The 16,590-nt window shown below is 35.1% G+C and overlaps 1 protein-coding gene across 2 annotated transcripts; it reads left to right on the top strand.

The window, feature by feature from the left end:
- Positions 1 to 1,197: 1,197 nt before the first annotated feature.
- On the top strand, positions 1,198 to 14,088 carry LOC100248960 (oleoyl-acyl carrier protein thioesterase 1, chloroplastic). 2 transcript variants are annotated; one of them, XM_010648264.3, is made up of 8 exons: positions 1,207 to 1,806; positions 2,598 to 2,731; positions 2,819 to 2,932; positions 8,484 to 8,579; positions 12,544 to 12,631; positions 12,707 to 12,775; positions 12,925 to 12,975; positions 13,565 to 14,088. In XM_010648264.3, exons 1-8 carry the CDS (start codon positions 1,456 to 1,458, stop codon positions 13,841 to 13,843), a joined length of 1,182 nt encoding a protein of 393 aa, XP_010646566.2. In that variant the 5' UTR covers positions 1,207 to 1,455; the 3' UTR covers positions 13,844 to 14,088. The 2 variants fall into 2 exon arrangements, with proteins under 2 accessions (XP_059594113.1, XP_010646566.2); XM_059738130.1 differs by lacking the exon at positions 12,925 to 12,975 and having other exon boundaries at positions 1,198 to 1,806.
- The last annotated feature ends 2,502 nt before the right edge of the window (positions 14,089 to 16,590 follow it).

The following is a 16,590-nucleotide window of genomic DNA, read 5'->3' as shown; positions in this document are numbered from 1 at the left end:
AAAAGTTTATTTTTCACTACACTATATACCACTCTCTCAGTCTTTTTTTTTTTTTTTTTTGGCCCCTCATAATAATTGGTCTATTTGTGTCGCTCTTGAAGCACATTCCTAACTCCGCCAATGCCGTGAGCCTCTGGACTTGTGACTTGTAATGGTTTGAAAGCACCTCAGCTTTAAATACTCATTTTAGGTCTTATAGAAAGCCCTTGTGGGATTGCATTTGTTATCTTAAGGAAAATAAATTGAAGTGGAGAGATGAGATCCAAAACAAGACGTTATGTTAAAAACATGGTTCAACATTAATGCACACATATGTCATATTCTTTCTTAATTATAAATATTTTATATTCATATATTTATATTATAAATATCTTTTACATATATGTATATATATATATATATTGTAAATTAATTAAAATAAAATTATTATAATTAAATTAATTTTAATAATCATATCTTCGGTGTTTCCACGATGTGGAACCTCCTCGGAGAATATAAGGTTTTCATGAGGTTGATCTTGAGTCATCATCCAAATACGAATAGAAAACACAAATACCTTCGTTTAAAAGAATATTTTTTGTGCAGAAAATCCCAAATTCATGATCTTTCACAAATTTCTTAGAAAATAAAGTCATAAGCACATAAATTCAGAGTAAAACCGATTGCTCCTAGAGCACTTATCCATAAAAATCGATTATTGATATAAATAACATAAAGAAATGTAACTAATGTTTATTGGAAAAATCAACCCTAAAGATTTGACACAAAAAATGATTATTGATAACCATTGAATAAGTTTATTAAGCTTTAGTTGAGTTAAAAATTATCAATATTTAAAAAAAAAAAAAATACTTACACATGTACCATAAATTTTTTTATGTTATTGAATATATTCAAATGTATTTTCACATTCCCACAATTATTGAAAGTTATATATATATATATATATATATATATATATATATTTCTTAAATAAAATAATTTTAATATGTTTATTATTATTTTTTTTATAAGTTTTGATTAATTTATATTTTATGGATATTTTTTATCAATTTTTTTTTTCAATATTTGTCCACCTATCTCCATCTGTATTTAAAATCCACCTACATTTCCAGAAAAACTACATTTTCATCCTTTTAAGGAAACCAAACAATTTATGATTTTTATAATATTCTAGAGGCTACAGAGGCAAGGGGGCCTTGGCTGGGATACGACTTAATGATCACGTGTCCCCGGGGTCACGTTCACGTGTCCCACTCTACTTGAGACTTGAGAGACTGGGAGACGGTTGTGCACAAATATTGGGCAAAATGGTTAATCTGCACAAAACCAGTGGTTTTCTTTGTGGCGGCTCTGCCTCGGTCCCATCGCCCACCTCCCACCTCTAACCTCCTCCGGCACCATAAATACACACATACCCACACCTTTCAATTGGTATCAGTTTCGAATCCTCCAATGTCGGTATCGATGCTCAAGGCGCCATGCAATGCAGCCGACCAACTTCAAGCCCTAGCCCAATGCCGCGCCCACGTCGCCCCCCGCCGACTGCCTCGCCGCCGGATCTCCGGAGTCTCCTTCTCAGCACCTCCCAGGACTCCGGTGGTGGCGGTGCTGGACCGGGTGGCCGCCGCCGATGGAGAGCAGAGCCGGTTGGCGGTAGCGGGCTCCGGGAGCTTGGCGGACAGGCTCCGGATGGGGAGCTTGACGGAGGATGGGTTGTCGTACAAGGAAAGGTTCATTGTGAGGTGCTATGAGGTGGGGATTAACAAGACTGCGACTGTTGAAACCATTGCTAATCTCTTGCAGGTATCATTATTTGTATACTATCATTGTCGTATTAGTCAATTAAATTTGCCTATCATTGTCGTATAATTCAATGAAATTCGCTGGCATTTTCAACTGTTTTCCTTTCTATTCTCAGATTTTCTCGTGCTTTTTGGGGCATTGTTGGGGAAATTTTGGATTCTTGGTACATGGGTATATTGTTGCCTGTCTCTGTTGTTCTATGGTTGCATGAACCTAGTTCTCTGAGTGTTTCAGATTTTATTTCTAAAATTGTTTTGGGAAATGTATGAATTCTTTGTTACTGGGCTCCTTTGTAACGTCATAGGCTGTGCTCAGATGTGTTGATTTAGTATTTTAATTTTAATATTCAGAACCCATTTTTGGAGGCTTGATGTTTATTGCACTGCTAGAGATTGGGAATGCATGATTTGAGTTCTTTTGTTCCTTTCCCTTCAATTTTCCTTCTAGCCCATTGTTTTGAGCTCCTGGGCATGTTTGTGATGTTTTAGATTCTCCTCATATATGTTGATCTATAATTTAAGTTGAAACGCACGACTCAACTTTTGGCTACTGGGCTTCTTTGTATTTTAACATGAAAGATTACAACCCCTTTGAAAGCTTGGTATTTACTTCACTTCTGGAAGTTGTGTGATGCTCCCAATTGGAATTTGTGTTTTGTTTCATTTTAAGTAAGATGAAAGTGAAGAAAGGAAAATTTTCTAATTATCCTAGTTTAAATGAAACAGATTGCAGTCTTAATTTCTTTTTTGGATGATTATATTAATAGTTTTATGGGAAACTTTATAATGTAGGAGGTAGGATGCAACCATGCCCAGAGTGTCGGATTTTCAACAGATGGTTTTGCGACAACCCACACCATGAGAAAATTGCATCTCATATGGGTGACTGCTCGCATGCATATTGAAATCTACAAATACCCAGCTTGGTTGGTTTTTCCTTCACATTACACAACTAGCTTGGGGTTCTTGGATTTGTAACTTATATTATCTACTACTTTGGATATTTGGGACAGGAGCGATGTGATTGAAATAGAAACATGGTGCCAAGGGGAAGGAAGAATTGGAACTAGACGTGATTGGATTCTCAAGGACTATGCTACTGGTCAAGTTATTGGGAGAGCAACAAGGTTATTTTAAGCTTTTACTTCTTTTCTTTGATTTGCAAACAAAAAGATAATATTCACATGACAAAAAATATAAAAGAGGAAAATTTAGCTTTTCATAATTTCTGTGCGTCCATGCATTAGGGTAAATGGTTCAGCTACATGCATTAGTGTAGAAATTTAACTAAATTTCCCCCGAAGTAGCATTTGAAACTCTTCTTCCCCAACTTAAGATTCCCAAGAGTGCAATTGTGACCTGAACCCAAAGGCCAGGACACCACCGTCATTTCACATGCACATGTGCAGCTCGAAAGAATTGACATAAGAGTGACCCAACAAGCTGGATTGATTAGCAACATGCTAATCACAAAACCTATCTAAAGTAGTAATTAAGCTAACCAAAAGTCTTAGTAGAAATTTGTCTTTCCACATGAAAATCCATAAATCAAATTATAACAATTCTCCTAAAAGTAGAAGTAAAATAAACCACTAATATCCAATCAAACTAGTCTCATAGCTAAAGAAATAAAGGAACTTCTCAAGCCCTTCCTACCCATGTTACACCTTCCTAGAAAGAAGTGTACTTGAAAACATTTAATAACAAAGAGTGAGCTCGAAAGCCCAATAAAGGATAGAGATCAAGTACATTTATTTTTCAAAAATGAAATAAGGAATATAACACGAGTCCAATCATATGAAATAAAATTGTATTACATGTGCTATTCTCAAAAAAGTCTCAAATCAAACTTTTCGATAAACTTACATATATTCAATAATTTTTGGTTGTTAATAGAAGTGTCCATCATAGTGAGACTTACAGAAGTAGCTAACCTTAGATGTTCCTTACATGTTGGTGGGTGGAACCAAAACTAATTTTATGATATACTAACTACCCTACTAATCATCTATCAAAAAAAAAAGAAAAAAAAACTACCCTACTAATTGAGCTTTTAGATCATCATTGCCTACACTATGGTTAATAAAGGTCAAAATCTTTTACTTGGCTGACTATGGCTAGATAACCATAATGGACATGTAAGGCAAAATATAGTCAAATAAAAAATAATTCCCAATTTCAGTACTTTAGACTTATCTAAACATTTTTCAAAATTTACAAAAAAAATATACTTAGATCATTTATAACAAAAAAAAAAAAAAAACATATTTTCACATAATTCCCTTACTTGAGTTCAATAATCTCAAAGGAATAGAGTTGTAGGCATTTCCTATGAATCACCTAAGAGATTTAAAGGAATCTTTCAAACTAAAGTTCTAACAATTATTATGCTTTAAGTATAGATTTATTTATTATTTAACTTCATATCAAAATTAGGTGAATTAATTCATCTAGGGAATATTCAATTTTCATTACTTAGGTTGACTTAACTTTGTTTTTCTAGAGAATTATTCAAACTTTTTTCCTAAGGAATTTTAGCTTAATGTTTTTATGGCATCCAACCATCCAAAATTTATTTAACCTTTTTATTAAGATCAATTTTTCTATAAAATAAAGGTGCAATCTTCAAAAAAAAGAAAACCTATTGTGCACGGATGCCCATGCTAAACAACACTTTCAAAAAAATACCTACTACTTCCAAAGAACATCTTATTATTTTCCAACGCCAAAACACACTACAAAAATTGTCATAAGCACATTGTATTGTTCTCAATGTTTCTCCATGATTATCCTGTAGTCTCCATATATAATGCCCTATGGATTCACCCATAACAACAAAACATCCATGGGTGTGAGATTTGATCTCACCACTACAACCATTTTTTGTATTCTTTGAAAATGAAATGTTACAACCATTTTTTGTACTCTTTGAAAATAAAATGCACATACCCGCATGATATTTACACCATATCCAAACTTTCATCATAGGATTAATTTCTTCTTCCTCAAATCTTCATAAAAATAACTCTACATTTAAGATTTATGAATTCTAGATTTGTTTAAACTTTGATTTAGTTACTTACATAATTTTCTATTAATTATTTCTTTTTCTTTTTAAAACCAAAAGAACAATTGTATTATAAGAAGGAAAATATTTTGAAATAAAAACTCTTACCTTGAATCTGAAATCCTAACTTCTCTATGTTCTTTGCTCTTTACAACATCTGAAAAAGTTTTAATAACTATTCAAAACGTGTTTTAGGGTTTTTATATTATTATTATTTTGTTATTATTATTTTTTTTCTGACCTACAACCCAAAATTAAAGCCCATAGGGATTTAAACCAACGAGGCTAGAATTTAAGGGTCCGAAATTATTTTTTGGGCTAAATTGGGTGTTATAACAATCCCTTAAGGTAGGATACAGTTTCTTGGTGACCTTGTAGGATATTCTGTAGTTAATCTCTAGGTTTTTTACTTTTGTGTTTTAAGAAGTTAGCCTCTTCTCACTTGTCATGTGTTTGTCTTTTAAAGTGCTTCATAAAATAAATCTGAATTCTAATGTCTTTTGATACCAAAAGGTGTAATGTAACCATTGTTAAGCATATTTTATGCTTATCCACTAGTCCATACTCATTCCTTTTTTGGCAGAAGCAAATTGAGTAAGATAATGGAAACCTTACGATATGTGGTTAAAGGTGAGCAACAGTGCAATATCAAAGTTTTTAATGGAATATTGTGAGATATATGCATATGCTTTAACTGGTACAGATACCATTTTATAGTATCTTAAGCATTGCCTTGTAGCATGGAATTTATACTAGTGAGTCATCTAAATAATCAAATACAACAAATTAATTGCCCTTTAGAACTATACCTTGATGGTACTGACACTATGTTCCAATGGCTATTAATAATTATCTCAAAAAGAATAACTGTGTTCCATTGTTAAACTAGAAGTCATAAATTATCTCTGGTGGGGAGTTTATTTTCTCAGCAAGTAAGCACTGCAATTCTGGTTCTGTTTCTGGGAGATAGGAAGTCAGCGATTTTCTTTTTGACCAGGAGATGTTCTGTGCAAGCTTCTGAAATTTTGTGGGTAGCAATAAGTTCTATAGAAACTGTCATGCATAGTGTTGCAGAAGCAATGCAGCTGAAACAAAATTCTACAGTTGCCTAATAAAGAGTTATTATCCTCTCTTACGGTTGATACTTGTGACAAACTTGACAAGTCCTTCAAATGGAGGTGGACACGCTTAACAAATGGGAGTATCTCAATCTGTCCAAGCCTTGTCCATGATCAGTTGGGGAATCATTCAGCCCTATCTCAGAAACAAACTAGAAATTAAAAAAACTGTGGATAGGCTATAATAACTTCTTTATTTTTATTCTTTTCTTACATTGAAGATGCTGAAATAGCTTATGTGGGTCATGAATCAGGAAAAATGAATAATTAAAGCCTGTCATCTTTTCTCCCATCTTCAACAATGACTCATAATTCGCTTACCCTTCTAGGTTCTAACTTAAAGCACTGGATGGGATAATTCAAACCATATTTTTTACCAGACTCTACTTGAAAAGGATTTGTGACTTTGGTGAAATAGACATGGACCAGATTTAATTGGAGCTTTTTCAGGAGCTTGGGTCAAAATAAGTATGCTTTGGAAAAACAGACCTGGGTTTTACTAAGATGCCTTTGACTTTGGTTTTTTGTGCCTGGCAGGCTGGTTTGAAAGTGAGCGGTTTGAAAATGACCCACATCACATAGCTGGGTATTTTCTTAGCTGAATTGTGTTCTGGCTTGCATTGTTTATCTCAACCAGAATTTAAGTGGACTGTAAAAATACCACATGTTTCCCACGAGCTTTCGCGATTTCCTTGGGTAATTTACACAGAAAGGGGAAAATGTTTTGCATCAGTTGTTTCCTTGATCTAGCAGTAAAAGCAAATGCTTTTAGCGTGTGATGCTCATTAGTTATATTTTGAAAACCTTTTGGGTCTTGCTTCTCTCTATTAATCTTGTCCTAGTGTTATGAAAAGGAAGTTTTGTAGGCAAGAGGAGTAAAATCTGGATGACTTCTCTATTATGTATTTTTTTGTGTTTTTGGAAGGAGAGACATCAAATAATTTTTGAAGGAGCAGAGCTCTTTGTTTTAAATTCAAATATGTTTTTCTAAAGTCTTGGTTCATGTGGTGTATTGGTGCTCTTAGGGAAATGAGAAAGTTTCTTCTTGACTTTTTAGACAAGGTGGGTTTAGTAGGAGAGTCTGGTGAGTGTTGATTGTTTGGATTTTTCACTCTCTTTTTGCTGGCTTGGTTGGGTGGCTCTTTGTATACTCCATGTGTACTATGGATTCCCCCTTTTGGCACTTTATTCAAACTCTATTCCTTAGGAAAAACGAGGAGTAATAGTGTCTCCAGGGTTTTTGTTTAGTAGGATTAGGACATGCCGGAGAAAAGACATGGAATGCATTTTTAGTAAAATTAGCCATAGAAATGAGAATACAATGAAAATCATTGGCTAGAAGTGATGGTGGTGAATGTCAGAACCAAGAAGTGAAGGATTTTTCTTCCTCTACTTCTCTAAATATTGTTTTTTTCCTTTATACTTGGTTTACAAGTCTACAAGACTACACGATAGTTTTTGGGCCCTTTTACTTGTTTTAATTTCTTTTAGAATAAAAACTGTTTTTTTTTTCCTTTACAATTTAAACCGCATACTTTTAGTCATCACTAATGAACCTTTCATACCAAAACTCTACTTGACTTATTTTTTGACCTTTCGGCAGCATTAAATCCCATTACGATGTTGGTTTTGAACAATTCTCCATTAACTAGACACCCAAAAGCGACCATTCTGTTATCTTGGATCAATCATGGGGATGTTACAGGTGAGTGCTAATGGTCGCTATTGCATCCCAAGCTCAAAAATTGACAGCTAAAATAGCTATTCTGGACAACTATGGCTGTTATGCTGCCAGTGAGCTCATGAATCATCTAAAAGGTTGTTGGAGCACTAATAAGTGTACCAGAATGAAGGAGTGATTTCACTCAAGTTGAAGGCACCGAACAGACAAGAGGCAGAACTATAAAGGGATGGATTGTGTTATTGAGAAAAACCATGATGGCTAAGAAACTAATTTAGGATATGGCTCTAGGTAGAGAGCTGAGTGGTGACAAGGAATGCATTAAACTGCCCCAACTAGTGAGGATTATTGAGCTTCTCCAAGTTGAATTGGCCGTTGATTAGTTCTCAAACAAAGATGGTAGTGGTAACAAGAATTTCCATGTGAAGTTGCTCCAGATTTTTTCTCTTAAGGTGCACATAGTAAAGTTGGATATTATGGATTTAATGCATTGTCCTGAGTTTGTCTCTGTGAATGAAGCCTTAATGAATATTATTTTTATTATTATTATTTTCTGTTTGTTTATCCTGGTATAATAATTTAAACCCTTGATGCTTATCTCAATCATCAGTGTATTTTGGTCTAGCTTGCTGCAAGAATATGCTTGCGTTCTCAGTCACATTTATTGAGATCCTTAGTGGGAAATATGGGGTGTTGGTTTCAGTTCTGCTCTGTATTCTTTTTATATTTACTTCTCAAAATCTAACTTCATTTGTGATGTCAAATTTCTGAATTGAGTTCTTGCAATTAACCTTCTACACTATCAATTTCAGCAAGTGGGTGATGATGAACCAAGATACTAGACGACTTCAGAAAGTCAGTGATGATGTCCGGGATGAATTCTTAATTTACTGTCCACGAGAACTAAGGTAAGGCTAATTTTCTTTTCCATGCATAAACTATCACATTTTTTTATGAAATGCAATGCATAAGCAGCATTATGTCTCACCTGGTTGAATCCCTTGTGCTCATCACTTAATAATTTACACATTGAACCTAGCTTAATGCTGCAGGGGAAAAATTATGGAATATTGATTTATCTGAAATTAGAATGAGTAATCTATCTATTGAGGAACTGAGGCATAGATCAGTTCATAATCCTTAGGTTTGAACTACTAGCTATCCTCTTGAGGTTTACTCGAATATTAAATTTCATTTTGGTATGTTGTCTTTGTTGGCCTGAAAATCAGAACATTTTAAACAAATAAAAGAGCAGCGTAAAAGTTTGTAAACTTATTAGAAACTCGAAAACATAAACCAGAGTTCATGCGTTGCCATGAACTGACATTTGTATGTAGATAACAGAAAATTCTAAAGGTGATTTCATCATATGAAATGTAATAATTAAAAAATAAAACCATAATTGCACTTATCCAATTGCATAAGCAAACAAACATCTATTACTAAAATAATTGAGTTAAGAGGGTTTGGTTCTAAATATATCAACAGCTTATTGGAGGAAATCTAACCAGAAGGGAGGGGGACAGGTTTGAAGAATTTGTTGGAAGACAGTAGCAGAACGCTTGAACCTCTCTTTCCCCACCAAGTTGGAGGTTTCTAAATGTGTTACTAGTCATAGTCCTTTTCAAGTAAGATTATGGGATGGAATTATGAGAGATTTGGAAGGTTGTGCTAAAACTATCTCCTAAACAGTGGGAGATGGCTGTGGGATCATTTTGGCATCATATGTGGTGTCATAGTCTGAAAATTATCATCTATGCAATTTTTAAAAATATTATTATTATTATTATTATTATTATTATTATTTGATAGGTAAATAAGCAACTATATTAAAAGTGCAAGGAAAAGGCACACTAGGTAAGCAAGGAGTATACAAAGAGCACCAAAAAGCAAGTGAAAGGAAAAAAACAACAAATCACAACCCAAAACAAAGAAAACACCCTATGCATCTTAGAAATAGAGGCTCCCAAATGACTTAACCTAGTCCAGATTTTGCTATGTGAACAGGGCCAACAACCTACAGAAAAACAAGCAACAATTACCTACTTCACCAAATACCACTCCCCCAAGCCACTACCTGATGCACTTACCCACTACCCCCTTGAAAAACAAGCATGGCAACTATTGTGAATCCCTTATAAGAAATGAAGAGAATGTAAACATCCTCTTCCTCTCCTCCTCTCGTCCCCTCACCTTATCACTAGTTTGGACACTCATAAGCCACATCCTACCCACACTTCCTGCTCCATCTCCCTTTTCTGCTTGAATAATTGTACTTAATGGAGCATTCCAACTTTTAAAGCTCCCTTTCAAAACAAGAAGCAGAGGAAGGCCTCCTCCTAATACTCAAGTCCACCACTCTACAACCCTTTCTGGCTACCAGCTTTCTCAACAAGGACTCAACTTTTTTCTCAAAGCCTTCCACTAGCAAACCTAGACACTTGTTGAAGGAGACGAAATTCCAAAATGATAGATTGGTGAGGTTCTTACAGACACAACATCCTTCACACTCATCAAGCCCCACCTAGGGCTATCCTTTCTTGAAACAACCTTTTAACTGCATGTAGTAGGGTCTGCGCATTTGGCATCGTTAGAATGAGTCTTTGGGAAGTCGAAAACCAAACTCTTATTGGAAAACAAACATAAAGGCCCACAACCACCACCCTCACTTTCTACTGAAAACCCCTCATTCTGCTCCCTCCACGAAGCAAGGCTATTAGCTATCACCAATGATGCACCCCCATCTTTGAACGTAGAAGAATAATAAGACGAAGTGGAAGTTCTACCCCTCAACATGAGAACAGACGAATCCTTACTTGCAAAACCATCCACTTTAACCAAAAGGGCGACATCTGCAGATGGCGATCCTACCTTAAGGCTTTGTGCTGTCTTCAAGATATAAGGATCTAGGAGAATCTTCTGAACTGCCTTATGTTCACTAGTCAGCCTCTTAAAAGTACTTTTGGGTTCACTAGCGCAAGGGCCCTCAACAAGAAAAGCTTGGCCCAGGTCAGGGAAGGGTAACTCTCAAATCAAAGAGGACCGACCCAAAGAACAACACCCCAACAAGGGAGCTGGGGCCACAGCAACAGGAGAAAGACAAGGCCCAAGGCACTCAAGGCCTCCCACCTCTCGGCCCAAGGGAAACAGAGGGCTTGAAATTGCTTTGCCCATTGACCCATTAGGGGCTGAAAAGGGAGGCTCAAAGGTCAACTCCTCATCTAGCCCTATTGTCACCAATTTGCTGCTATAGGAAGAGGACATTGGACCCATCACAACTTGGTCAACATGCAAAGGCATTAGGGATGCCATCTGACTTTTTGTATGCTTCCCAAACTCTACCCACACTCCTAGCCGCATGTGGCTTGCCCTTGCTATCATCCTTGACCTCCAACATCTTGCAATCCTCCTTTGAGAAAACCGATGACAACCATGGTGGATTCTCCCACCATAATTGAATGGCATAGACTAAGATCCTACCACCACATGTAGGAGCCCACTGCCCAGGTCCCGTCTTACCATTGTATGTGACTAGAATTATAGCCCACTGTAAATGATGTCTCTCCATTTTATCCGCATCCACAGCCATAAAACCTCCACAAGTGTCACCCACTTTCTTAAAAAAATCCTTTCCTCACAAGTGCAAAGGCAGCCCAATGACTATTACCCAGATTTCTTTAGCAGAAGCCCCTTTCTTGAAACAACCCACTTCTAGGCTCCACCTCATAAACCATGCCCTTTCAACATCCTTAGCGTTTTTGAAATCTAACAGATGAAGGTTCCCAATCAGACTCTAGTTGATACTAGCCTGGGATTTCAAAGAACCCAACTTTGGAGCCCCATCTACCCACAAGACAATATTATTAAAATTATTATTTATTTATTTATTATTATTATTATTATTTTTCTGGTTGAATGTCTACATTGATCCATTCAGTGGCTTGGTTACTGAAGACAAAACAAAGAATATGAAAGAGATCAATTACTCATCATTGATCAGAGTGGACATGGGGAAATAGGGGTGCTCATTGAGTAGTCCCATTAGATGTGTATGAAGTTTTTTAATTTCCAAAAATTGCATAGGGAGAGGGAGAGAACATTATCTTTCGTATTACCTATGGTTTGATTTAACTCATAACAGTGAGCCTTTATTCAGTAAGGTTGAGTGACTAGTCAGCTTGCAATGAAATCAGTTTGTGGTCTTTCAGTTTCATCTTACCATGTCAAAATAAAAAGAATTGGTCCCATGATATCACCATAATCTGGATGAAAGAATTTAAGTTCTTTAGGCATAGTTCTAAAAAATACAAATCTTTGTTTTGAATTACATTATGCATTCATTTATTTCTTGAAAAGAAATTGCTAAAATCTTAATGAACATGAATGCAGTATTATTAGTTTTATCTGAACATGAACGCAGTACTAATATGAAAATATAAAGGGGATTTATCTGAATTAGGTTTTTATTTTATTTTTATTATTATTTTTTTAATGTCACCTAAAACTTCTTCCATGGTCTGAAAATCATGAAAGAAATTTTAGGATGGACTTCATTAATCCCACTAGACATTTATTGGGTTTGTATTAATAGTGTCACAGGAAGATTATCTTGGCTGGACTCTAAGCCCCAAATTCTGTCCTATACTCATCTTAATGTTGATTTTGAGCAATACATCATAGCTTGTATTTATGGCTTTATGATGGCATTTAAAATTGTTAGGATGGACTTCATAAAAATTCATTGATTATTTCCTTGGCTTTACATTAGTAGATATACCATCTACTGGATGGTTATTTGTGGCAAACTCCAATTGCACTATTTTCTTCTGTTTCCGTCTAAAATTTTGATTTACATAATATTGTGGCATCCAGATTAGCATTCCCAGACGAAAATAATAGCAGCCTGCAGAAAATAGCAAAACTGGAAGATCCTTCTCAGTATTCCAGGCTAGGACTTGTGGTAAGGTCATTTGGGTTATCTAAATTCCATTGAGGTTCTTCTTTCAAGTTCTCAGTATGCTTTGTAAATTTGCAGCCTAGAAGAGCTGATCTGGACATGAACCAGCATGTAAACAATGTTACTTACATTGGTTGGGTGCTAGAGGTTGGTAGAAGTTTTACTTCCTCTTAATCAATATAATGCTCTTGTGATGCAAATGCTATTTCTATCTGTTTTTTTATTAAATTCTATATCAATTCCTCATGGATATGAGTTACCTTCTATATATGCATGGTTACTATGTGTCATATCAGGAACTCCTTGGACATCCTGTTCCACACTATCTGATTTGCATGGGCTCTAAGGTTAGCAATTTGTCTTGTGGAGTTCTGTAGCTGGGTTTGCTTGTAGGCTATGGGCAATTGAAAGTTCTTATTTATTCATTTATTTTTAATTTATCTGATATTGATCTAGTTCTCCTTGGAGGTCTTGGATTTTCCCATTCTGAAAGATGAAATCTGGAGTACCAGTTCTCTCAAACACATTTTTCCCAGTTAGTGAATATAAAATGCATTAAAAAGAATACTGAAAAAGTGGGGAGTGACCCCCACACTTCAGCCCTGATGTACACAAAGACCCCATCAAGAGAACTATTCACACGTTTCACAACCAGCATGTTTACATCTAACACATCTACATAATCCTCTCAAAGAATCCATTACCAAACCCAAGTTTCTCAACCAGACTTCCTAGTGATGTTTCCCTGGTTTCCAACTGCATGCATATATGCCTTTTGCTAACAAGTCAATACAAGTGCTATAAATAACCATCAAATATAATCAAGCACAACCTTGTTTCTTGTTCAAACAACATGAAACATTAGCTCCATAACAAGTGTTTCCCCCTGCTCCCCAAAGGTAGAGCTAACAGTTATTCAATGTTTCTGTGTCGTAGAGCATGCCTCAAGAGATCATTGACACCCATGAGCTGCAAACCATCACCTTGGATTATAGAAGGGAATGCCAACATGATGACATAGTGGATTCCCTCACAAGTTCAGAATCAACTGAGGATGCAAAAACCATTCCAGAGCTTCGAGGAACAAATGGATCTGCTACTGCAACAAAAGGTCAACAGGACTGCTGTCAGTTCTTGCATTTGTTGAGGTTGTCTGGTGAGGGTCTTGAAATAAACAGGGGCCGTACTGAGTGGAGGAAAAAAACTGCAAGATAAGGGTATCTTTCATTTTGCAATACTTTCTCATCTTAAGTGGGCTTCATGGTGATTTCTTCCTACTCTTTTTTATTTTTCTTGTTTCCTTCCCAAGCAATTTTGCTCTGGATTTATGTTTCTTAGGAGCTAAGTTGTTGATTTCTGTCTTCTATCATATGCCTAGAGTTTGTCAAAGTATTTGTACTTGAATATGAACTTTGATGGGCCAAACTCCAAACCCCATGAATGAAGTTTTGAATTTATAATTCTTTTTCTTTCTTCCTTTATTGTTGGATTCTTAGGGCTTGTCACACGTTGGTATTTTTATATCCAAGGATCCTGGTTGGGATGGCTTAGAATCATTTAGTGCAATTTCCTTGGAGGAATTCATGGTTTGGCAATGTACCATAGCCTCAAGTTTTTCTGTGATCCAGTGAGTCAGACTTTCTCACTTTCCTCGTACCCTTCCTCACATTCTTTGGTTTTAAGATATAAGTAACTCGATGGCTTTTGGTGAAAACAATATCATCTGTTGCTCTCATTTTTTAGCCTTACAAGTTGCGGTAACCAAAGAACAACGTTTGATCATTTACTGTGTAATAGTCCCAAACACTAGCATTACTGGTTAGAAGTGAAAAAGAAACTCAGTTGCAGTAATATGAGGCAATAACTTCATCTTTTATGACCGGGAAAATGTGGTCCTGGACCAGAATTTCCTGTTCTTCATCAACCAAATGGACTGACTGCACACCCACCGACCCACCCACTTAGTAGGTTTTTTGTCCTCTTTTAAACTACTTAGCTTCGCTTCCAACAATCGTGAATGTCTTTCAAGTTTAAGCCATCAATATCATTCCACTTTAAATGGTATTTTTTTTTGTAAAAAGACATTTTGGCCTAGTTGTATATGTCAGTCAGAACAACCTAGCATAAATGTAAGAAAAGAACCCATGGGTCATGCAAAATTGAATGCCCAACTCACTGAGGGTTACTGTTATTTTCAATACCAACCTAGGTTCTCATTGTGGCATTATACAATTGGGAAGTTTCCAACACTTTGTCTTCAAACAAAGTACCCTACTACGAGGAAATCACCATGGAGAAAGTTGCCTGCGCGTTGGTGGTCGTGGTCATGGCCTTCCTTATTGTCGGAGGTAGATATGTCCCAACGGAAGAGAAGGTCCACAGTCCACTGCCTTTCTTCAGCCTTGGTGGTTTGGGAGGAGTATTTCCAGGATTTGGACGTGGTTTCTTCCCTGGTTTTGGACATGGTTTCTTTCCAGGATTGGAAGGCATCCCTAAGGTTTAAGCTGAGGGTGGGATAGAAGACATGGCTAAAGATGATCTCCTTTCGGAAAATAAACCATAATTGCATCCATGAGAAAAGAAAAGATAATAGACGAGATGAAGAAAACGGATCATTCAAACAAAAATTACCAGAAGAAGATTAAGCCCAACCAACAAAGTTGGTTCCTTGTACCCAACGATGAAAAAATGTGTTAAGAAGTTTGTTACCTCTTGGAAACACCTCAACAGAAATTCTGTGCTTTCGGCATGTAGACATTGATTAAAATATCACGATATTTCGTCAAAATATCGAGTATCGGTGCATCTTGGCACGATATATAGAAAAGAAATATCGGTACTTCGACAAATTGTCAATTTATCATGAATTTCGCCTATTTTTTGGGATTTATCGACATTTTATCAATTTATCGCCGATATCTCACGATATTTTGGAGCGATCAACACGGGTCAATGCGGTCAACACACCTGTGCGGTCAAACTTTAAAAATAGCTTCAAATTTCCGTGGCTCCAACCCTGATTTGGTTGGCAATGAGCCAACTACTAGGGCAAATTTGCCCCTTATATATAAACTGCACCAAATATATATAAACTCAAATTCATCGTATAAACATAATTTTTAAAAAATATTTTAAAGAACAAATTAATTATAATTATTTTACAATTAAATGAAAAATTTTCATCAATTTGAATACTAAAAATATAAAAATTATCGTGATAATTTTCTTCATAGTGTTTTTAATATTATTAATATATTAATTAAGTATTAAAAATTATATATATCATCTTTTATTTTATATCATTTAATAACAATGAATTATAATTTTAATATTAAATATATTTTTAAATTAGATATATTATAATCAAATATCACAATATTATTATTGAATAATATTTGATATAATTTAATAATAAATGTATACTTATGAAATTCATTTTTTTTATTAACACATACAATATTATTATAAAATATGATAAATTATATTATAAATATATCAATTTCTTGAACAAAACAATTTTAAAATATCTATTATACTTCTAACTTTATTTTTAAGAATTTTTTTCTTACATTTTTATAATTTTTTTTTATCAATTTTAAGTTCATCGATATTTTGTGTCAAAATATCTACCAATATATCTCCGATATATCCAATATATCTATAAAATGGAAGTATTGATATATCCATAATTACTGATATTTTCATCCTTGCATGTAGATGATGCATCAATGATGATGTTGATATGTATTGGTCAGCGCTAAAGTACAACGAAGCTCGATTTCTACTATTGGGTGTACATGAGAATGAAGATGGGGAATGATCATCTTGTTCATTTTCTTATCCATTCTCATATTTGAATAACATAAATAATGATGAGAATGGACTATTTTTTTATTTTTTTATAGCGGAAATGAAATCTTGCTCATAAGTGAGATTTTAATTGATCTTCAATACGATGTATT

The sequence above is a fragment of the Vitis vinifera genome, chromosome 7, assembly GCF_030704535.1.
Source record: "Vitis vinifera cultivar Pinot Noir 40024 chromosome 7, ASM3070453v1".
Lineage (NCBI taxonomy): Eukaryota > Viridiplantae > Streptophyta > Magnoliopsida > Vitales > Vitaceae > Vitis > Vitis vinifera.
Note: the sequence above shows the minus strand (reverse complement) of the source record. Positions and strands in the feature narration are given on the sequence as shown.

Coding starts and splice junctions, on each gene's coding strand:
- LOC100248960 (XM_010648264.3), top strand. CDS start 1,456: ATGTCGGTATCGATGCTCAAGGCGCCATGCAATGCAGCCGACCAACTT. Junction 2,933..8,483: donor GTTATTGGGAGAGCAACAAG/GTTATTTTAAGC, acceptor TATCAATTTCAG/CAAGTGGGTGATGATGAACC. Junction 12,776..12,924: donor ACATTGGTTGGGTGCTAGAG/GTTGGTAGAAGT, acceptor GTGTCATATCAG/GAACTCCTTGGACATCCTGT.